The 23558-nt window shown below is 32.9% G+C and overlaps 2 protein-coding genes across 2 annotated transcripts in view; both read right to left on the reverse strand.

The window, feature by feature from the left end:
- The window catches only part of LOC138324468 (protocadherin Fat 4-like), a 28853-nt gene extending 21779 nt beyond the window's left edge, over positions 1–7074 (reverse strand). The window contains exons 1-12 of the mRNA XM_069269532.1: positions 7066–7074; positions 6482–6567; positions 6027–6114; positions 5695–5820; positions 4800–4858; positions 3893–4145; positions 3123–3335; positions 2723–2814; positions 2362–2527; positions 1847–1943; positions 1293–1423; positions 608–735 (exon numbers count right to left, since the gene is read on the reverse strand). Of these exons, the coding sequence (XP_069125633.1) occupies positions 608–735; positions 1293–1423; positions 1847–1943; positions 2362–2527; positions 2723–2814; positions 3123–3335; positions 3893–4145; positions 4800–4858; positions 5695–5820; positions 6027–6114; positions 6482–6567; positions 7066–7074 (1448 nt within the window). The remainder of the gene's footprint in view (positions 1–607; positions 736–1292; positions 1424–1846; positions 1944–2361; positions 2528–2722; positions 2815–3122; positions 3336–3892; positions 4146–4799; positions 4859–5694; positions 5821–6026; positions 6115–6481; positions 6568–7065) is intronic.
- Positions 7075–7360: 286 nt separating this feature from the next.
- LOC138324075 (protocadherin-9-like) lies at positions 7361–19176 on the reverse strand. The gene is made up of 13 exons (XM_069269093.1): positions 19038–19176; positions 18574–18630; positions 16311–16397; positions 15916–16004; positions 15172–15308; positions 14571–14687; positions 12950–13043; positions 12309–12415; positions 12086–12262; positions 10745–10885; positions 9907–10065; positions 8590–8780; positions 7361–7665 (listed from the first exon to the last, which is right to left on the reverse strand). The coding sequence occupies exons 4-13, from the start codon at positions 15953–15955 to the stop codon at positions 7503–7505; spliced, it is 1326 nt and encodes a 441-aa protein (XP_069125194.1). The 5' UTR covers positions 15956–16004; positions 16311–16397; positions 18574–18630; positions 19038–19176; the 3' UTR covers positions 7361–7502.
- Between the last annotated feature and the right edge of the window lie 4382 nt (positions 19177–23558).

Below are 23558 nucleotides of genomic sequence, written 5' to 3' on the forward strand. Positions count from 1 at the left end.
CTACGACAACACCTTTTGGCATATATCACGATAGTAAAACACCCTAATCACCCAAAAAAGGACCATAACAGATAGATATATCACTGACATTCTTTCTCAATCCTGTTTTTGATTTCATATTGTTAATAGTTCTGTTCCTAAGAAATATCATTTTCGCTTTTCATAATCCAAAGATGCTCCACTGCCGACAGAGCATAAATGGTATTCATCATTTGAACAATAATTGGTGTTTAATTGTGTATATATATGCCTAATTAACACAAAAAATAACATAAGCTAATTTATTTCGCCTTTGGTGCAAGCGCAATCATTACTTCATTCCATATAGGATATAGTGCCACGGAATTTTTTCGGGATACAATTAATTATTTTTAATATTTTTAACTTGAAGTAAAATTAGAAGCTCAAACTTTTCAATGGTGGTAATGATGTAAAGTTAGTAACTTTTATAACTGAAGAAAAATACTAAATCGTCTACTCCTGTTTTTGATAGTGAAACAATTCCATTTGTCAGCGGTGGAGCATCTTTAAGAACAAAATCGGTATTTACATAGATAATTTGAACTTAATGTATATGCTACAAAAATGATAATCGAGATAGACTTACCCTGAAAGCGGAGGACTACCACCATCCACAGCCTTTATCTTGATCGCATACAAACTGGGTCCCGCATCAGCATCAAGAGGGGAAGTAGGACGAAGCTCTCCAGTACTTGCGTTAATGCTAAATATATCCTGTAATCGTAAAACAACAGAAATATCAAGCAAATATAGAGAAAAGATCCGTGAAAGTGTTGAGATTTAATATTTATGAATGATTACGTTAATGTCGTTAGTTGGAAAACAAAATAGCTGAATAATTATTACACCAAGGTAAATTTCCAACTTCATTTACAAATTGAAATTGATGATATTTAGTATATCGTTCATTTCTCCATTTGCATGTTGATAGATAGTTATTTCGAATATTCGCAAATATATAATTTAAAAACAAATAAAGAAAATCAAAACGACATTATGTAGGTTAATGGTTCCATATTTCCACTTTTGTAATACACCTTTCAATCTGTCTCCCATCATAATGCAGATGGGTGACATTAAGGAGCAATACACTCATGTCGCCTGATGCTGTATTGCATGGCTACCCATGCAATAAAGCCTCGTGACGTCACGGCGTCCAACAAAATTTCTATTTCCTCGGTAAAATTTTGACATTTTTCACAAACTATCCTTCATATCCACATATGAAAGAGTCTTATGAAATTATATATGAATTAATACAATAACAATACCTTTATAGGACCCTCTATAGAATAGGTTAGCTTTCCATTATTTCCAACAGTGTCGTTGTCAGTGGCGTGTATGTTTGTAGAACAATTCAAAAGTCTTATCCTTTTTTCCTCCACGCTGCATTTGTAGATATCTTAAGAGAAAGAAAAAATAGCATGAAGTTTATCTTTGACAAAATAACACGACTGTTGTTACAGTTACACACGTTTATACCGAACACGTTAACAACAAATTAACGGTTATAACATAGTAATTTCCGTTCCCCGTCAAGGTTCCCATGATATAACTGCAATATCGGTGTAACGAACAATGCTTATGACAAAGTTATTGTCATATCTTTATGTTTTATTATAAAGGTAATTGCACACGACAACATTCATTAAATACTAGCACGCTTATTTAGATAACTGGATAAAAAAAATATGTTCTGAGCTGAGAATAATTGAAATTTTCTTTCATATTATTTGATGTCTAATTATAACGCGTGGGAAATTATACAATATTAATAACTCATGAAGGGCACAGTTAGATTATAACATTTAAATATAAGGCACACCTAACGAGAAGACCGGAGCGTTGTCGTTGACATCAAGGATAGTCACATTGACATTGACGGTTTCTTGGTGATTAGGATCTCCGTCGGTTGCCATCACCTAGAAAAATAAGTAACAAAAACATTTTTTTTTAATGTGAAAATTGGAAATTTTACTAGAAATAGTGTCATAACCTATTACGCTACTTAATATGCCTATTTTTTACTGGTATGTATAATGTGTAGTTGTTTAATTTCGCTGGTGTAAATTTCCTGATTTACTGTTTTTTGAACTTAATTATTCGCTGGAATATATTTTTCCGAATTTTTCCGTTGTCTTAAACACCTTTATATAGACAACATGTAACAATATGTAAAACCACTATTTTGATAAACGCGAAATATTAAACGTCGCAAAGAATGGGTTCAGTAAAACTCCCCGTAAATATTTATAAACAATACAGTAAAGAATGTTGATATACAATGACATTGAGATTTGCTAAAGACATATTATCAGGTCAAGAAAAAAATTGACGTACTTTAAAGTGTACATATTTTGCTTTTTCAAAGTCTAAAGGTTTGATAAGTCGTAGTGTGGCAGTTAATGGGTCTATATCAAAATAGCTGTCCTTTTCTACCACAGAATAAGTGACAGTGTTGAACTCGGAGGTCTCGTCAGCATCGTCTGCGTGAATCCATACAATGCTAGAAAAGTAACAAAATTTGAAAGGTGAGATAAATGGCTCATTCTCTCTGATAAAGTTAGAATTTAAAAGCAGATTATTAAAATCAAAGAACTGGTAAAAATAAATGGACTTAGCTTCTATATTTTTATAAGTGATTTTTTTTTCGATCATCATGAATGAGAATATTATTAGATGAATGAGGTTCATACCATACCTTCGGTTCACCAAATGTCCAACGTTGAAGTTTTCAGGGAGGGAAAACTCATAAGATGAACGGTTAAAATGAGGACGATGGTTATTGATATCCTGTGGAAAATGTATAAAGACATAAAAAAAATTTATTTACAAATATATCCCCTGTTGTTGCTGTGGGGAATAAAGTGATTATTGCACTGGTAATACATAATGTATTGGTTACTTTGTTGATAACAGGATATTTTAGTATCATTAAATCCCAGAGAGTATTTTTATAGTCACTGTTTCTTCATAAAATGTATGACCATTTCAAGAACTGAGATTTGCAATAAGAATAAACCTAATTTTTATAGTAGGCCTGTGAGAATCAATCTTCTTTGTTTCTATTATGCTTTACTTATATTTTCCACAAAACAAACCTTGACATGAATGAACACTGTCATGGTGCCATTCTTTAATCCCGACACTGTATATGGTACTGTGTTGTAGGCTATGACCTCTACCTCGTACACCCCATATGTAAGGGACGTATTAGATCTCAGTGTATTGTTTTTTATCTCTACTGTAGAGATGTTATGGTTCCCGATAAAATAATGTATAGCCTGGTTCCTCCCGACATCTTCGTCATACGCCTGGAATTAGTAAAAAGATGTGTTATATAATCTCAACTCAATAATACAAATATACAAATATAAGATGCTGATCATTTTGATTTAGATTTTTCATCTTAATCTTTAATCATGCTATATCAAATATTCATATCTTACACATCACGGTTTGATATGTCTACATTAGAAAGAATGCAACGTTATCAACAGACGATTACGATAATCATAATCATGGAAACGACGATTTATCTAAATATATTTGCTACTTTAATTTGATTTTATTAGTTTATTGTCCTATTAATACATGGTCATTTAATGACATGTCAGGTGTGTTTGTTAGAGGGAACCCAGAGTCCCCAGTGAAAAAACCACCGACCCGCGGTCAGTACCTGGCAAATGTTTATCAAGGGATTCGAACTCGCAGCCAATAAGAGGTCTTACAGTAATATACAGCTACCACGGCCCCTACATTTATTACACAGCTAGTGAATGTGTCCTTTGTGACATTTCGGTGACGAGTATAGTAAATATACTAACACCTTCATCAGACATGGATACTATAATTTTTTAACAAATCTTACCTCAATATGACGCAATAGCATCTGTCCTTCGTTTATGGTGATGGATAGTTCCTTCTCTTTGAAATGAGGGGCGTGGTCATTTACATCCCCAACGTGTATAGTTAAAATAGCTGACGTCATGAGAGGGGGCGTTCCCTTGTCTTTAGCTAATACCAGCAGAGATATTTGACCGGAAGTTGCGACCAAAGACTCTCTGTCAAGCGCTGATTTTACTTTGATTTGTCCCGTTCGCTCTATACTGAAGTTTCCATCCCTATTGCAATTTTGAAACGTAAAAGTTATTTCATGTTGTGGGCGATGCAAAAGGCCAACATATGGAGAAATTGTGCAAATACAATCGATGTGCATAAGTTTTAAAATAGTGACAAATAAGAAAGAAATGGTATTCTCTTCATCATGGCTATTTTTTTATCAAAGTATTTATTGATTTATTTTTTGCAAAATATGGGCATTTTTATATCACTGAATACATTACTGTAACGATTGTCGCGGCGACTTGATTTCGCGTTCCATTTCGAAAGTCGATTTGATTTTAGGAATTTTGATTATTTCTTGTAGTGGAATAAGGGGCACGTAAAAACTTATTTCATATTGTGGGCGATGCAAAAGGCCAACATATTGAGAAACTGAGCAAATACAGTCTATATGCACAAGTTTGCACAAGTGTTTGTTTTAATGTATCTTTGCTTCAGGCATGTTCTTGGCCACAAAAACCGTCAGATTTTCAAAATGTTATTAAGTGATTAAATTGTTGTATTTGAAATATTCAGTACATCCCCGATTCAAATGTAATGAACATTTTCTAATTTTACAGCTGTAGTTATCCTTCCGCGATTTCTAAATGCCCACGAAAAATACGAAAATAAATTACAATGTGAAAATTAGTTTATTTTACAGTAAGACTTACCATGGAGGTAGCAGCGTATACTCAACCGACCCATTGTTGCCTTTGTCTTGATCGGTAGCCTTCAAAATACAAAAAACGTGGGCAAATACTGTTTTGTGTTAGCAGTAGACATAAAAATAATTGATCAAATATCAGTTGAATTACAACCTAAAGAGTTTTTGAATTGACTCGTGCAATATATTTGAGCATTTATTGTCGTAATTTTAGCATGTATGGGTGTGTAGCGATTATTCTAGTATGTATACCATGGTAAAATGCTAGAACACGTAATATTTGTTACAAACTTATTCATGTCAAATCATGAATATATTTACATTCAATTTGTTATTCCCATTATATCAAGACAAAAAAGACAAAAATCAAAAGGATATAAATAAAACGAATGTACATCTTCATATTAAAACATATCATTTGGTAGAATAACTGACGATTTGGTGGAAAATTTCAGTGGGTTCCAGCCGGTTCCGGTTGGTTCCATGGACAACCGACTAAACAGTGATAGTAAATCAAATCATCCCATCGATAAACCGGATATAAAGAGATAAATATAGCAGTCCAATCCAGCATAAAGAACATTCTTATGCAAATTAATAGTCAGACTGTTGTAAACACTGTTTTTTCGTGACTTCTTCATCGTTGATGAAAATTCAATGTAAATATGGGAAGGAATCATACATTGGGTACATTAGTAACATAAAGCTAAATGAGAGTAACAATGTGAATATCATTCAGTTCTGCCTCAATATCAACAGATTTCATTTTAAAATTGTATTTCTGACGGTGTCTTTGATTTTTTGATTCGCAATCAAATACTCAAATACTGAAAATCTTACAATGATTTTGGTTCAATAATTAAAAATAAAATTCAAGTCTTTATAACGTGTGTATCACTTACTGTAACATTCCCGATTCCTTGATTCGAAACACCTTCATTAATACTAAAACTGTAGGTTGCTGGGTTAAATATCGGTGCATTGTCATTTACGTCTTCAATAATCACAGATAAAGTGGCGGTTGAAGTCTGAAAAAAGGAATTGGAAATTATACACTTTTCTTCAGACTAAAATGATATACCTTATAACCAAATGGATGCTACGACATATGGAAGCTGTGGTTTTGCAGAGGAGGAACGAATCTAGCTTAGTGCATTGACAAAATTAATTTTAATATCATGTTTTGCAATTACAACATCGCGCTAAATTCAGTTAAGAGCTGATATATCCTTACATGTAGAGAGTCTGTAACTTTCAATGTCAGGTTGTAGCCTTCTGGTGTTCTTTCTCTATCCAGTGCATTGTTTATAAGGATCGTTGCACTAGGTAAATTAATTAGTTCATTGAATTATACGCATATACGTTTCCAAATTGAGATAAATATCACACAGTTTAAATGTCATTGACATTTTGTCTGTAACTTTGATATCAATAGAAAATTATGGGAGATTAAAACATTTAATTCATTATCAAACAACATTAAAACAAAAAGATTTTTTTTATAATACACGTGTATAAATATTGATTTGAACAATAGAGCGTATAGTTGCACTAATAATGCTGATACATGTATTACCTTTTACACATACGCAAATATAAATATGTGTTACATCATAATCGTACTCAAGAGGTTTAAAAAGGACATTTTGTATTGTATTTGTTGTGAACAACACTTAAATAAAGACGTACCTTCTGTTGTCAACAGTTTGAAGCCTGAAGTCTTGTTCGTGTACAAGAATGAACGTGAGATTATCAGTTGGGTCTTGGTCGTCCGCCTAAGTAACGAAATACATGCATAGTCAAAACAGATACTGATTGAAGAGGAAAGCACAAAAGAAAAAAAATAGATTACAACGCTTTTTTCCATAATATTTCAAAACACTTTGTTCCACAACACAAACATCAAATTATAATTATTTTTCTTTGTTTTCATACAGAACCTGGCTTTCTGATAGGCCGATTCTTTCATTGAAGTTGTGTATTGATTCAGAAACATAATCTCTTTGAAAATCAATGTTACGTGTAAATGTATTTTATTTTATCAAGTAATTTGGAAAATTACTTATAAGAAGTGATGTCATTATTAAATAGTGACATCAATGCTTAAATAAATGTATAGATATTCCAATTACAGAGAACAGTACTAAGTGTGTAGTGAGCTCATCTGCGATACATTTCGTTGGAATTAATTACTAGCTATAAAAACTAAAAGTTCATTATCGTGTGTTGCTTACAGTTATTACATAAATAGCATAAACATTTCTCTTCAATACCTTTATCATAAAATAATTGTCTTACTTTGAGAGCTTGGTACTGATTCAATTTTGTCCCATCAACCTTTTTTCATTATTTTTTTCAAAATCACACAGGATAATTAAACATAACAACAACATCCACACACACACATTCACACAAGCCAATTTTTTGTTTTAAATATAATTTCTCAACGCCATTCAAAGCTATTTATTTCCATACGCCCCTATATAGTCAACGGGAAAGAGTTGAGTTCAAATTAGCTTACATTGAATACGTCTGTCTCCCATTGCGTTCATACCAAATAAAACCACCTTTAACGCAATCAAAACACAGTTCAATCTCTATATGTTATTCCTTCTGTTTTATACTGAATGATAATAAACGCATACACTTACAACAAAGGGATACGATGAGGTTGGGGTTGGGTTGAGGAGAAAGCTAGGCTATCGCCTTGTCATATATAATTTTGTCCTATCGACTTAATTACCTGAAGTAGTAAAACCTCGCTCCCGATTTGGATATCTTCCTGTACAGAGATAGACTTTATTATGTTTATAAATTGAGGTGTGTTAACGTTTACATCATTTACGTGTACGGTGACCTGCACAGACGTCTTTCTGCAACAAAAAAATAAAAATAAGAATAGGAAGAGGTCATCGACCGCATAATTTTTTTTTATTTTTCGTAACAGTATAATTTGCTAGTTTTCGCTAAATTCGTTGATTCATCGAAATTTGTGAAAGTAAATACAATGTACCTCGCGATTTTTTTTTTTTTTTTTTTTGTTTTTTTTTTTTTTTTTTTGCTCTTGCTTTCTTTTTATTTGTTTGTTTTCCATGTATGGTTTTAAATGTCAAAGTCTATATAAAGAAGATTAGCGATTACATTTCCCAGCAAATACGTTCTAAACAGTACAGTAAATTAAGCAACTTCACACCAGCAAATTCTAACAAACACAGATAAAAATAGGAATAACGTTTTAAACAAAAGGTTGTTCGATATTTATTGTCGAGTGAAACAGACACTGAAAAAGAAGTAATAAAATAACCTGAAAATACAAATAAAAATAAAAGGTGTACCCAGAAGTTTTCATAGTAACAATAATTAGACAAGTGTGCTAAATTTTCTAAGACACCGATCAATTTTCGAAGACGTGAATTGATTGAATGGTTGATCGATTGATCGACTGAGGCGACTTTAAATTTATGTGCCATAATTTGCATACTCACGAAGTTAAGACCTTTTACTGTTTTATTCATCTTAAGTAACTTAGTTAACCAAATTTTAGAATTACAATATTAAAGACGCAAAGGTTTTAAATTTACAAGGTCAAATATAGCTCAAAATGTGTTGTTGCAAATTCTTGTAAAGTATCATAATCTTTATCCATGTCTTTGAATAATTTCCACAGCTTAACTCATAATAATATATGATCTTCTATACATTAGTGAAGAAACAAACACCGAGTCAAAATGTTCGCCCATTTATGGCCCAAATTTTTCTGGTTATAACCGGGCTCTCAATATCATTTATGCTCTCACCTTCTATTGGGCTCCGGAGCCTGGTCACTCGCAATAACAGTGAATCTGTACCACGGTTCGTAGTTCGAATCCAGTGCTTTAACAGCCTCTATCGTACCAGTGTCACTGATGTTGAATCTTTGAGATTCATCTCCTACCAGTTGGTACACAACCATACCGTTATCTCCCTTATCAGTGTCATTTGCTTTGACCTTCGTAAAATATCAATATACATTCGATTATCAAAAGTGCAAGTTTGAGTATTGTTTCTAAATGGCCAAACATGAAACTGATGGAATGAAATGTTTTGACAAGCAGGACGGTGTTAATGACAACTTTAGACAGATTGTAATATATAACGAAAATATTCCGTATAGATTGAAACAAAGAAATGACAGGCGATATGATCGAGGTTGATTTATGTCAACGCCTATCGGTCTTATACAGAAACCACACCCGGTGACGGTGTAATGGGAAATAAATACCTTGAATATTTCCGTGATTACAGACCGTCATACAGTTTAAGAAACTAAGCAACTTTACATACTACACGTAGCAACTTAATTCCATAATGGAAGTTGTTCTCCATTTTTGATTTAATCATTGCTGTGGCAATTAACTTTAATTTGATATTTAATTATGTTACTTTTTTCTAAAGATCAAATGATGAACAAAATAACGTTGCTGTTTGTAATCTCGTACCTCTTGACTGACAAAACGGGCGTTGTGATATCCTAAAGAGACAGATTTGAGTCGCTAAATAGATTTGCAATTCACTTGATCAGGTTAAATGATAAAGATCAAAATTAGTCCGCGTCGTAGGTTATTTAGAATAGACTCTGAATTTTGCGTTCAACTTCCATTATATAAATATCTATTCAAATAATATTTAAACAAATATTATCGAAATATTAGCAAATCAATCAAACAGAACAAAACATTTGTTTATCACATAACTGGCCCGTCCAGCCATGTCATACGACCGTGTTATAAATGTCGTAGGACAAATGTGTGATAACACTATTATGACGACACATTTAGTTTTTACGTCATAATATATATATGACGTCGCATGCTTGTCTCAGTATACAGAAACGTTACATCCTAGCCGGATTTCTACTGTTTTCATGGAGGTGAAATCTAAAGTTTTACTTGTAATTCTATCAATAAAAGTTATTTTATAAATAGAAACTTTCACTTGTGACTATGTTATATGAAATTTATCAAACTCGCCTAAAGGCTCGTGGCATATCGAATCATTTCACTCGTTTGACATTTCATATTACATAGTCACTCAGTAAGATACTATATTTAGGATATTTTAATAAGAATGCATACTATGCCAATGGTCGACGATATAGAAATAGTCTTGTTGACAGTGAAGATATAGAATGTAGAAGTGAACTTCGGACTGTTGTCATTTTCATCAAGTAGATCTACAATAACTTCTGCGTCATGGCTTTTGATACTGTTGTTAAGAATGGACGCCGCGAACACCTTAAAACATGAAATACACATATTTATTGGTTAAATCATACTTCCAAACCCGAATATGAATATTTGCATAATATCATTCATATACATAAAAAGTTTATGCTAGTTTTACATACACATAATGGTCTAAATTAAACCGTTTTGCGGAAGGGAAGCTATTGATGTATATCATTATTGAACGCCCATTATTATTGTTCTCTGGGGTTATTCAGACTTTGTACATGTAGTTATGAAAATATGCCATTAGTTTTTTCCTATTGTTTTTGCAAACGAAATTATTTTCATAACCCGATTAAATAAAAAAAGAACATCAATGCTTATGGTTTGGTCTCAAAATGCAAAGCTCTACAATGGCGAATTTTAAATGCATTTGACGATTTTAAAACAGTATTGGCGAAAGAAGATTTTTTCATGAATCAAATGAATGCAAAATCAAATACTTGCAATCTACGTTTTCGTTGTTTTATCAAGGGATTATATTTCCAAACCAATAGACAACGTCAATGTTTCCATTGTGTCGTCAAGAAAACGTCTGATTTTTTGTTGTTGTTTTTTGCACTATTCTCGGATTTGTTTCCATATATGTTAATCAGAATGTCAGATTTATCATAGAAACAATGTCAAATTTAGCATAAAAACAAAGGAAAACTATTACATTGCTAACAAAATTAATATTTCTTACCTGCAGTGTCCACTTAGGGTGCATCTCTCTGTCCAACATGCTGCCATTATTTACTCGTAGTATACCAGTTGCTGGATCAATCGTGAAACCACCTTGGTTCCCTTCGCTTTTAATATGGTAATGGAATTCTGCGTTCGGTCCCTATTGATATAGGACATGTTCTGCATTACAGTACGTAGAATCATATACATTATAAATATAATCTAAAATGATAAGATTTTACAAAATTAAAATAACATGAGATCATTGAACAATTTGTAGGGGTTAAGTTTCAGATTTCAAAATAGAAAAATAATATTATTTGATACTTTTTTGAAAAAAAAAATGAAAAATAAAAACAAGCTATGAACATTTCGTCACCAACCTACAGTTGTTGCGTTTGTTACATCAAGAATGCAATTGGAATAAGTGCATGTAGTTGATTTTAAAAGACAGCCAAAAGTTAATTCCAAATACAGTTTTAAAAAATGGTATCTACTCCTAAGATAACAACAAAAAGTATTTTAAAATGGTAATTTATATCGTTGTTTTTATGAATCGGCTAGTTAGGAAATGTTTTTATATTTTGTTGTTTACTGGAGTGTAAACTGCATTTTTCTATAAATATTTCAAATGACACGCGTTAGCGCGACATGTTGAAATATGTGGACGAAAAATGCAGTTTACCCACCAGTAAACAACAAAAAGTAAAAATAATTCCTTATATTTACATTTCGACCGACCATTTCATTTAAATTAAGTGTTCAAATAAAATTAAATTTTGTTTTTCAATGTTATACGATTGTTTGAACAGCTGGTCAATTGATGGAATCCCATAACAGCTGGCTTCAATTTGGCGGGAAATGTCAAATTCAGAGAGTACACAAAACTTAGTTCCACATTAACTTGATCTTTTTTTCATCCCATTTATACAATATTTGTTAAATATTTTATTTTCTGATATATAATTTAAGATTTACATTACATTCATACATGCATTATATTGAAGATTTGTGAATACACATTCACACTACTTGCGAAAGTAAGTGTTCCGGTGTGTGTATTCTTGCGCGGCAACCACCGCGTTTACGCAAGTGTAAACGAATTCGCAGTTGATAAGGTTATGTAACAAAGAGAAAATGTAAATCTTAATATTGTACTTTAACTAGTGATTTTGTTCATCCTATAACGATTCAAAATTGTACGACATATGATAGCACCTTGGTGAACGCCTCAGAATGTTTGAAATTAATAATTTATAAATGTGTGTGTGCTCATAAGGCATATATCTGCCCCTTTCTTTTTTCGGCAATAAGACCCCGACACTTTATTTTAATGAGCTGGACTCCATGGCAACCATACCTCGTCAGCATCAGTTGCAGTAATAGTGAGGACTGACACGTTCGTTGGTGTATTTTCTGGGATCCGGACATTATAGTGTGTCTGTGACAATACAGGAGGGTTGTCGTCGACATCTGTAACTGTTATATTCAGGGTAGTGATGTCCATCCTCAGCTCCGGCTTGTCTGCCTGATACGCCTGGAAAAGTTTAAAGGACAAAATGATGCCAAAATTGATGTCTTACTTTTATCAGAAGTAGATAATTGGCACATTTCTCCCTGTCTATGTTTCCATTAACGTAAACTTGTCCTGTTGTGTTGGCTACGTGAAATAGTGATGTAGTTGGGAAAACTAACAAATAAAACAAACAAGATTTAAAGGTTATATTTCTAATGAAATTGTATTCTCTTTACTGCTTAAACAAGCCTCTGTTAATACATACACCCGCCAACTTTCAAAATAAAGTGGCGAATAAGTAAATTAACTCGATCGCTTTTTGTTTGTTATGAGGTGAAAAAATCCAAATAAAAATATGTATCTTAACCGTCTTTTATAGAAGGGAAAAACATCATCAAATATGAAATTATAACATTTTTCATTTTTTCCGTACAGAATATGTCAGGAATCCGTTAAAAACTTCTACAACTACTTTGTGTCAATTATTAGAACTGATATCGATATTAGATATTAGCTGATATACTATCTCGATGGAAAATCATTAAATAATTTTAAAGGTCCAACAAACAATGGACATTTAAAGCGGTTTTTTGTGCTGCAGTGGTTGTTTCTTTGTTTGAAAGATTCAGTCATAACGTCATTAAACCATTGAAAACTATGTATATGGACGTTTTTGTTAGTAGAAGATTAAAAATATGTATTAAGTACCTCTAACTAAACCGTATTTTATATCATTGCTGCGACTCGGACCGGTATCCCCATCAACTGCCGTCAAAGAGATAACTGCATTGTTGCTGTAAGTCTAAGATGAATAGTTATTTATAATATTATCATATTATCGAAAAAAATAGTTGATAAGCCTTTGAGAAGCAGTTACAACTATCTGTTTCTATCAATTTCAGACCATATTTCAATGTTAATTAGCGCTCAGCATAAAGGGAGTAGGACGACTGGTTCGCCCGTTGTCAATATAATGTGACCTGTTGGGGTGTGTTGCTTGGTGTCTTCGGCGGCATGCTTCAGTGATATAGCACTATAAAAAGGGCAACAGTTCCACTATACAAGAAGACACAACATGAATATACCGCAGTCTCACAAAACATGCACCTCGCACACAATACACAAACACCGCATATATGGGAGGCCGTCCTTACATGACAATAGCTGCTAATAGGACGCTAATTAATCAAACAAACAAACAAACATGGGTGTAACTCTGCAATTGTGAATCTCGTTTATGATATTCTAATTAACCAGTTAAACAATGAAATAGGATATGATAATCTCAGAGATTCACATCTGCGAGAAAAAAACTTACTGTAAATAGTTTGTGAATGATTATGATTTTAGTAAATGGATTTCAGAGTCCAAGATCAAGATCATCAATCTGTATTAAGTTTATGTTTAGCTAATCACATATGGCGTTACATTTTTATTGGCTAAGCAATCTTAAGTCTAAGGCAGTTTTATGATATTGGTTCCAGGCCCCTAGATCATGAAACTTAATTCCAAATTAGCCAATCAAAGAAAACGTTACAAAATATTACGTCATTATCTAACTTTGTGCTGTGATCCTTTGGTCAGACTTTAATTTCTCGAAACAAAAGTGCTAACTTAAGATATAACTTTTCTCCTTATATAATTTATGTGATTTTGTTTACTTAAGTTTGTTTCGAAAAATCGAGGTCTACATATTTTGCGTTTTCGTCATGACTACTACAAACACATGTGATACATTCGGTGGGGTGATTTAAGTTAATTTTGTAAAAGGAATTAGCGAATGTCATCACGCTTCCTCATTTAATGATACACAAATAACAATAAATCACTAAATAATTTACCATCCGTTTTACCGCTTACGATCATTTAGGTTCTTTAAACAGGAGCGTGATGTCGAACGTAATATTTCATTTAACTTCTATATAAACACTGTTTCTTGAATATATAATGTTACTAGTATGTTTAAACATTGAAGAAAAAAACAATGCAAAACTTAAATAGGGAACCTATAAGCGGATGCCTTTGGACAATTTATACAAATCAAATTAACTCATTTATAAGTAGTAAATATTTGCGCCATTGGTTATATTGTGAACAGTGAAAGAAATGTATAATGCCATTTTTATTTAAACAAAAATAAGTCAAGGGTAAACGAAGGTCTACATAAATAATAGGTTATTTCATGATTGTCTGTACTTCATATTATTGAATACTCCAACTTCCTTTGGTAAGTGTGAAGGTTTGATAAAAATGATATGTAAAAGCGAATACATTTTTAAATGTAACATAAGTACAATGAACGAATGAATATATAGATGAAATAGCGTACCTTTTCTCGTATGAATTTGACGTAACCGGTATTGTTATTGAATCTTGGGGGCATGTCATCCACATCGGTGACGTTGATATGAACTGTTGTAGTGGAATATACAGTCGAATCTCTTATCTACAACCGGGTGAAAAATAGAAATAGTCTAAAACCACCTACACATTAAAATATGGCATTAAACAACGATGGTGCCTATTATTTGTAAAGCTTATTTGACAAAACGTTTGTATTAGAATATCAAACATGCAAAGCTTTATCGGTACAAAATTGCACCATTCGTCATTTGGTTTGAAAAACATGGATTCATTCATTGGTAAAACATAGCAATGTCGCGTTTTGACCGCACAAGGACACGTTTTTCTGTGTAATGGTCTATGAATGATATGCCATTGACCTCGTTAGTGACGTCATAAGATAGACCCTTATCTGACTTCAAATCAATAACGCCAATACTCATTTGATTAACATTTATTTGATCCGACAGATAATGTTTTTGCGATCTTAAAGATGTCCATCAGTGAATCTCATTTAAATCAATACCATGCTTATTGTTTTAAGATAAAAGTACATCAACACTTGAGCATTATCACAGAAATTTTACCGTGGCTATCACTGTAAGAGTGTAGTAGTTAGGGGCTGTCTCAAAGTCCAACTGTTCCGGATACTGTACCGAAATCACCCCTGTGAGGTATTTGCTATTGGTAGGCCATCCGATTCCAAATGGCGTTCCGGTGTTGTTCTGAAAGTGTTATATATATACATAAAACATCTGTTATTGTTCCTTATATTATTATTGGTAGGTTAATAAGGTTGTGTTGATGTTTTGGGAGGCTGTTGTATGTTCGTGTTGTGTTTACATGTACTAGTAGGCCTCGTGCCCTTTTTATAGTGCTAATCTCAGTGAAGAGTACCCCCATATACACCACCAACTAACTCAATAAATTGACAAACAGCTACACAGAAGAGGGATTTGCCATTTTTATATACTATGATGTATATCGGTAACAAAATCCAGAACTTTCTCTCAGGGCCAAAAGTGGGTGGTGACAAGGGAGACGTAAGAAGAAGTAGAATGTTTTTGAAACTCTATTGAGTGTATTTGTACATTTGGATTTGGAGACAATCCTGAATAAAAACTATCTTGACTGCATTTCTCTCTCGTTCAAAACTTATTCGTCTCGCGAACTTACTTATATACATTATACCTAATGTTTGTTTGTCTACGAACACAATACAAGAAATTATGTTTTTTATGATTTTATTTATTATATTAGCCCATAATATCACAAATCATAAAATAAACGTGTCAAAGGTAGTTGTAACAACTCTTTAAATCGATACTTACTTAGGCTGAAATTAACAATCTTAGTGTTGTACATCACCATCAGCTACAGTGACAACAAGCCTTCCAATTTCGGTTCCTTTAACAGAGTTCTACAAGTAGGATTTATAATATTGTATTCCCACATTGTCATCTTAGAATTTCCTAATATTAAAAACAATATCATATTTTATTACTAGACTGTTGCAACACTGCAAAATTTTTTATTGCTTACATTGGTTTGCAAGACGACTATTTGACTTCACATACTAGTATATAAACATTGTCAATAAAAAGTATATCACTGTTATTAGAGTGTAATAAATATTGCATAGAACTATTTTTAAATAGTGAAACTCATACAGAGAATTATACATGTATGTCAACTACAGTTGAAACAAAATGTCTTGTGTACATACCTCCGGTACACTGAAATGAACATTTTTATCGCTTCCAAAATCAGGGGCAACATCAATCACGTTGTTTATAACTATTGCCATATTTCCCTGGAAATAACAGTATAAATCTTACAAAGTCATACATGTTAAAAAAAACCGTTAAATTGAAATACTGGTAAGTTTCTAATGAGCTTTATTAAACCTCAAGCAAGAAAACTGCATTCTGATTGGTCGAGAGATATTTAGCATTTCACACTTACACACGGCAGTTAGCATTATAACGATAGGAGACAATAGACACGTTCGAAGCAACCCTTCTAGCAACGGGTGATAGTGTAAATTTGACAGCGCAAAATATTCACCGCCCGAAAAAGATGCACATTCGATTCTTTTTTCGACGCCATCTTTGTTTTTTGAGGCGACGCTTCAAAATTTATCTGAAGCCATAAAGTAATAGTTTTGCCAAATTAGTCAAAGTTTTTTTTTCAACTTAAGTATGAAACTTTCCGTTAACACTTTTTCGCTTACCGTCAATGCGCTATATGTTTTTTTATTAATCCCTTCGGTGATTCGGTGAACGGAAGACATGCGATTATAAGCGTCTTCGTGACGTTGCTAATGGTTTAAACAGACAACGTGACGAAACCAAAACTCATTGAGATTTACAAAAACGTTAAGATTTTAACAAACGCAGGAGACAAGCTACGTTTGTAATATACGCTACTGAGTAGAAGCAGATATATTATTTTACTGCCGAGTTTTCGACTTTTGTTAAAATAAGTAAAATGTTTCTAAACCGCGCACGAATGAAATCGATCCTTTACATAAAATCCAGATAAATATATCCAGGGGGCATATAAAAAACCTTGGTACGTTTAGGACATGTCAGATTGAGGGCATTTTTATTAAAAAAATTAATACTCACAAGCACAAGATACTTGATTCTTGATTAAGTACTTATATGGTCAAAATGTTATTTGTTTGGCAAGAATATTGTACTAAAATTATATGCATATATTGGACAACGTAATCGGATATCGATTGTATGAATGTTTTCGTTAGTATATTGAGAAATTCGACTTAAAATATAAAAATCATATTTCTCATAAAGTTGAATGCACATTCAATCAGCCTTTCGAATCCCTAGTACTATCGAAGTTTGTTTCAATTCATTTGTTTAATCCATGAACAAATGCGCTTCAGAATAACTTGATATGCCTCCTTTGTGCATCTTCTATTAGTCAACCCCAAAAATCTTTATATAGATCACAGTGCTGAAGGTACTGCATGTTAGTGAAGCATCTCGTCAGGACATGGGATACGTTAAAATATTAAAGGAGACATGATTGTACGAAATTTTGCCTACATTTTTTTTTGTTTTTTTTTTTTTTTTATTGCTTTACGTTGCGCATTTTGTGATGCATTTCTTCCATATACATATTTCAACATTGAATTATTGCCCTTATCCAGTCATCGGCACGACCTTCTTTTGCTGGTATACAGAGGGATAGTCATATATGTTTTAAAAACACTAAAATCGATAGTACTGGCATATTATCGTGCCCAATACGCTGTTTGATTTTTAAAATGGTATTTTAAATTTGATGAAAGTTTTCGAATTTGGTTTTCAACGACAGCTAGTACTAAATTTCTTTTTATCATGATCAACTGTTATAGTTATAAACTACAATGTATGTACAATACCCAGTCGTGAGAAAACTTTTAAGTGACGAAAATAAATACCATTTATGGGTCTCTGGAAAACAAAGCTATGCTTGTAAACGAAAACGATAATCAGATTGCGCTATGGACGTGCTAGTTGGTCAAGTGGAAAATATCATCTTGTTCCATTTATATTTTTATAGCTTTACTGAAAACCACCGAAATCGCTGTTGACGGTTCTGCAACAGTACTTCTCTAAAAGTAATATACAAGGGTGGGGCCGCGGTGGCCGAGTGGTTAAGATGTACCGACATATTACCACATGCCCTCCACCTCTGGGTCGCGAGTTCGAATCCCATGTGGGGCAGTTGCCAGGTACTGACCGCTGGTCGGTGGTATTTCTCCGGGTACTCCGGCTTTCCTCCACCAACAAACCCGGCACGTCCTTAAATGACCCTGGCTGTTAATAGGACGTTAAACTAATCAAACCAAACCAAACATATACAAGGCGTATACGAACTTCTATATTATAAACATAAACAATACCGAAACAGTTCATAATTTATTACTTATATGAAAACAATGAAACAATAAGGAAATAAAAATTGCATGCATCACTTACATGTACATTGGCTCCGGTCAATGGCACGCAACTGAATGGAACGTTAATCAGTTTGCTCTGTGAATATAGCAAATATCAAACGATATATAAATTTCATTATATTATCATTTTTAAGCATTCTGAAAAAATACAAGTCTTATATTTTGTTCTAGTATTACATATTACGAAAATATAAATAGTTCAATACTCCTTTCTTCATTCTTTACGGAAATCAGTTCAAATGGCCTTACAATGACTCTCTACCGGTATATAACTAATATGACGTCATATTAGATAGAACTTTCAAACTCAAACCCTCAGATACATTTATATATATGTTATGCGCGGGTTTATTTTTCTGGCCAGAATTATCGTTATGAGAATTTGTATATTGTTGGATTGACATTTACATAATATATTTCCTCTTTAATGAATCCAATGGAAAGTAATTATCCCGTGCTAATTGCGTTTATGACTAAACTTACCTGTAATGCTTCATAATCGTATGCTTTCGTAACTTTAACAGCATAAGTATTATCTCCTTTATTAACAATGGCAAAATGCAAATCTGATCCAGAAAGGGTAATGCTTTGAATATCCTGATATATGGCGATCTCCGTTCCTACAAAACAATTTTATATTAAGAACTATTATGGCAAATTTTGGTATTTTAATTACTAAATGTATTCACCAATGAGAAAGGTCACAAATATTATGCAAGTTGCAATTCTTATAGTATTTTAATTTTAATTTAATACTTTAAGATATGCACAGAAGAGTATTTCCAAGCAAATACCGTGTAAGTTGCAATTATAATAGTATTAATTTGAATTTAGTTCTTAAAGATATGCAAAGAAGAATATCTTCAAGCAAATGCAATGCAAGTTGCAATTATTATAGTATTAATTTGCATTTATTACTTTCAGATATGCATGGAAGAATATTTTCAAGCAAATACCATAGTATTCAGGGCTCGCTCTGTCAGTCGCTATAGGCGCTATTGGCGAATTTGAAATGCATTTGGCGATTTAAAAATTGCATTGGCGAAAGAATAATTTTTTATGAACCCAAAATTATCCTTCCACTACAGACGTTTCCATAAGGTTACCTAAATTCACCAATCCTTGCCATACCCAACACAGTGGGGCACTGGCTTGATAATTAAGTAAACAAAAGAGGTGTGAACACTCCCTGACCACCACCCAGGTCCTAATTAGGCTAGGTAGTGTCACACGTGTGTATTACAGCTGAAGTTAATCGGCCGATTGGTCAAAACTAGGTCACAATGCTGGCCATTCAATATTTTCTGTGATTACAGCTAGTGAGCATAACATCAAAAACAAACACAGCTTACAACTGTTAATGATTTACTCACGTTTTTAATGTTTAATAGGCCTAAATGTCACCCAGGTCACAAAGTTTGCAATCGTAATGGCCGCATTTTGGGTGATTGTAATATAGTCGATCCGGATTGGTTTAGAATTTCAGGAATTAATTAATAATCATGTTTTTTATAAAAATGTGAAGGAATTTTTTTCCAGAATTTTTGTGCACAAATTTTTGGAAAAAAAATTCTAATAAAAAAGAAATATATTAATAGTAAATAATTTAGATCTCCAAGAAGTTTTTACCTTTTTCTTTCTCTCAATTTGTTCTATATTTCATTATTTTGATTGACTCTGTGACAGGTTTGACACTGTGTTTTTTTTTTTTTTTTACTTTAGTACCTCTGTTGTGATGATAATTAAGTAAATGAATTATTCCATTCAATTAAGTCCTGTATTTTTTAATTCAATAAAGGATATATAAAAACGCAAAGGTAATAGGATTGAAAATACACGTATATTTGGCATTGTTTCCCTTCTTCTAATCAATATAGAGGAAATTAAAAAAATTCCTGCGAATCATAGATTGCCATGCAACAAGCAAATTTCAATTGGCGAATCCAAATTTTGATCCAGAGCTAGCCCTGGTATTGATTTGAATTTATTCCTTTCAGATATGCACAAAGGAATATTTTAAAGCAAATATCATGCAAGTTTTCAATCATAAAAATATTTGAATTATTCTTTAATATATTGCAAGTTGCAGTTATTATATAATATTTAGTATTTAATATTTTTCTTTTATACACAGAGGGATGTTTTCAAGCAAAAACTATGCAAGTTGGAATTATTGCAGTATTAATTTGAATCTGTTCTTCTAAGATACAATGTATATGCATAGAAGAATATTGATAAGTAAATACCATACAAATTGCAATTCTTACAGTATTTTGATTTATTCTTTTCAAATATGCACAGAAGAACATTTTCAAGCAAATGTCATGCAAGCTGCAATTATAACAGTATCAACAGATATGCACAGAGGAATTCCAAGCAAAATTTTACTATGGAAATAGTCAAAAGACCTAAAAGGGTACGTTATAAGTTAAAAACTGGTATTATGGCACTTCTAAAGTTAGCTAATCATCCTAATGCTCTCAACCATGCAAGTATTGCCAAATTAGCCAAAATTAAGTTCTATTCATCTGCTTTATTCGGATGCGAGATGTGGCTTCTTATTACAACAAGGTTTCATACCAGACATCATAATAATATTACGAAAATATTCATTGTATGATACATTTACTAATCATATTACTTCTGGTACTTCACATGGTAAAACCATCGGCGAAAACTCGTTTATAAATTTGATGAATGTCACGACTAGAACGCATGCCAAATGATATAGAGTTTATAAGATTCAAATGTATTCTCCCTAAAAATAGTTTGCACTTTCTTGGAAACTCGCTGTAAAGTTCCCACATTACCATTGTCATGTGTATTGTAATTTGAATGTTTGTGTAAACTCACGAATATCAAATTGTACCGAATTATCTCAATATTGTGAAATGCTTTTTAATGATCACGTTACCCATTTGCTGGTGTTATGTCCACCTCAGGATTTATGTCATTGCAAAATTAAAGATTCATTTTCTCATGTGCGACAACAGATGAGACATGTACTTTGGTCCGTTGAGAACAAAATCGAATAAAAGTACAGTGTGGTTGACTGCAAGGCTTTGAAGCTTTGGCGATCTCTGAAATCTTCAAAATGTCTCTACAGTTTGTCATTGGTCAGTTTTATTTCTCCTACAATATTTCTAGTTTTGCTGACATAGTCAATGGATGGCTTTACGACTTAAACCCCTATAGTCATATGCATAAATCTGTCAACACTGAAATGACAGATACAGACAGGACCAAGAACGGAAATTGCGTGAATTTTTAATGTGCCAAATGCTCAGAATATTACCATCAGGAAAGCTGATTGCATTGCATATTCAATTAGCGTTACATTAATCGAGCAGTGCAGTCTTTGTTGGTCACAAGACATTCACTAGTGAAACCAAATGTTCTGCGGATATTAGCTTTCCCAAACGTCAGCAAAGCTCTTTCTTAAATGACATTTAGATGTTAATGGACATAAACATACTAATCTAACAATTCAGGTCAAGTGATTTCATTGCAGAAATGTGCATGCCTAATAGTGATACAATGTTTAGTTATCTCATACTCAGTATCATCCAAAGTTTGCACAATACTGTTATTTGATTTACTAGCTTACCTTGGACGCTTACTACACAGATGACATGGAATAACAGCACGTGAAAGAATGACATCATTCTGGCGTTGAATGGGTGACCGAAAACCCTATATACCAAAATATACAAATGGTTAAGACATTTAGCCAGAACAACAAACAATAAACAATAACCTAAACACAATAAATTCAGGTGATAAAATATCACAAAATAAATTGTACATACCTTCTAAGCTAAAGTTTGAAACACAGCATATCAACAATGAAGTAGTATAGTCCCGTGGCTGTGATTCAGTTATGTTGTCGTTACATGAAGAATGTGCGAGCCGTGTGTACTATGTCCCGCTGATAACGATAACAAACTTAATACCTGGCACGGCAGACCATCCTTACACTTATACTGATCATTGTCTTTCCGGGTATCAGAGATTAATCTTCTTCCTAGTTTCTGTTTTTCTTTTTCACAGGGAAACACTGTGATCCTTAGACCCGAGTACTCAAACCTGTTTTCAATTTCCGTTAGGGAAAACTTTGATAACAAAGCAACTTTTTCGAGTATCTTTATCTAAATGCGAGTGTTGCTTATGCCTTACGCTTAATCTATCTAAACGCCTTCTAATGTGGCAAGCATTAGGAAATAAGGTTTTGGGCTCACAGTATTTGCAGCGTAAAACTGAATAGAATTTTACTTATATGTTATATATTGGTATCGAAATCAGCCAAAAAGATTAAAACAGCCTACAAATCACGCCCCCACCCCTTACAAATCACGCCACCACCCCCCCCCCCACCACCACCACAACCACCCCATTTATTGAATACAGTATATACGTGTAACATAATATAAAATTGCTGCTGGGAAGCTTCAACGACCACAATTGATTGAATACAGTATATACATGTAATATAATATAATATTGCTGCTGGGAAGCTTCAACGACCACAATTGATTGAATACAGTATATACTGCTGGGAAGCTTCAACGACCACAATTGATTGAATACAGTATATACATGTAATATAATATAATATTGCTGTTGGGAAGCTTCAACGACCACAATTGATTGAATACAGTATATACATGTAATATAATATGATATTGCTGCTGGGAAGCTTCAGCGACCACAATTGATTGAATACAGTATATACATGTAATATAATATAATATTGCTGCTGGGAAGCTTCAACGACCACAATTGATTGAATACAGTATATACATGTAATATAATATGATATTGCTGCTGGGAAGCTTCAACGACCACAATTGATTGAATACAGTATATACATGTAATATAATATAATATTGCTGCTGGGAAGCTTCAACGACCACAATTGATTGAATACAGTATATACATGTAATATAATATAATATTGCTGCTGGGAAGCTTCAACGACCACAATTGATTGAATACAGTATATAC

The sequence above is a fragment of the Argopecten irradians genome, chromosome 5 (genome assembly GCF_041381155.1).
Source record: "Argopecten irradians isolate NY chromosome 5, Ai_NY, whole genome shotgun sequence".
Taxonomy (NCBI): domain Eukaryota; kingdom Metazoa; phylum Mollusca; class Bivalvia; order Pectinida; family Pectinidae; genus Argopecten; species Argopecten irradians.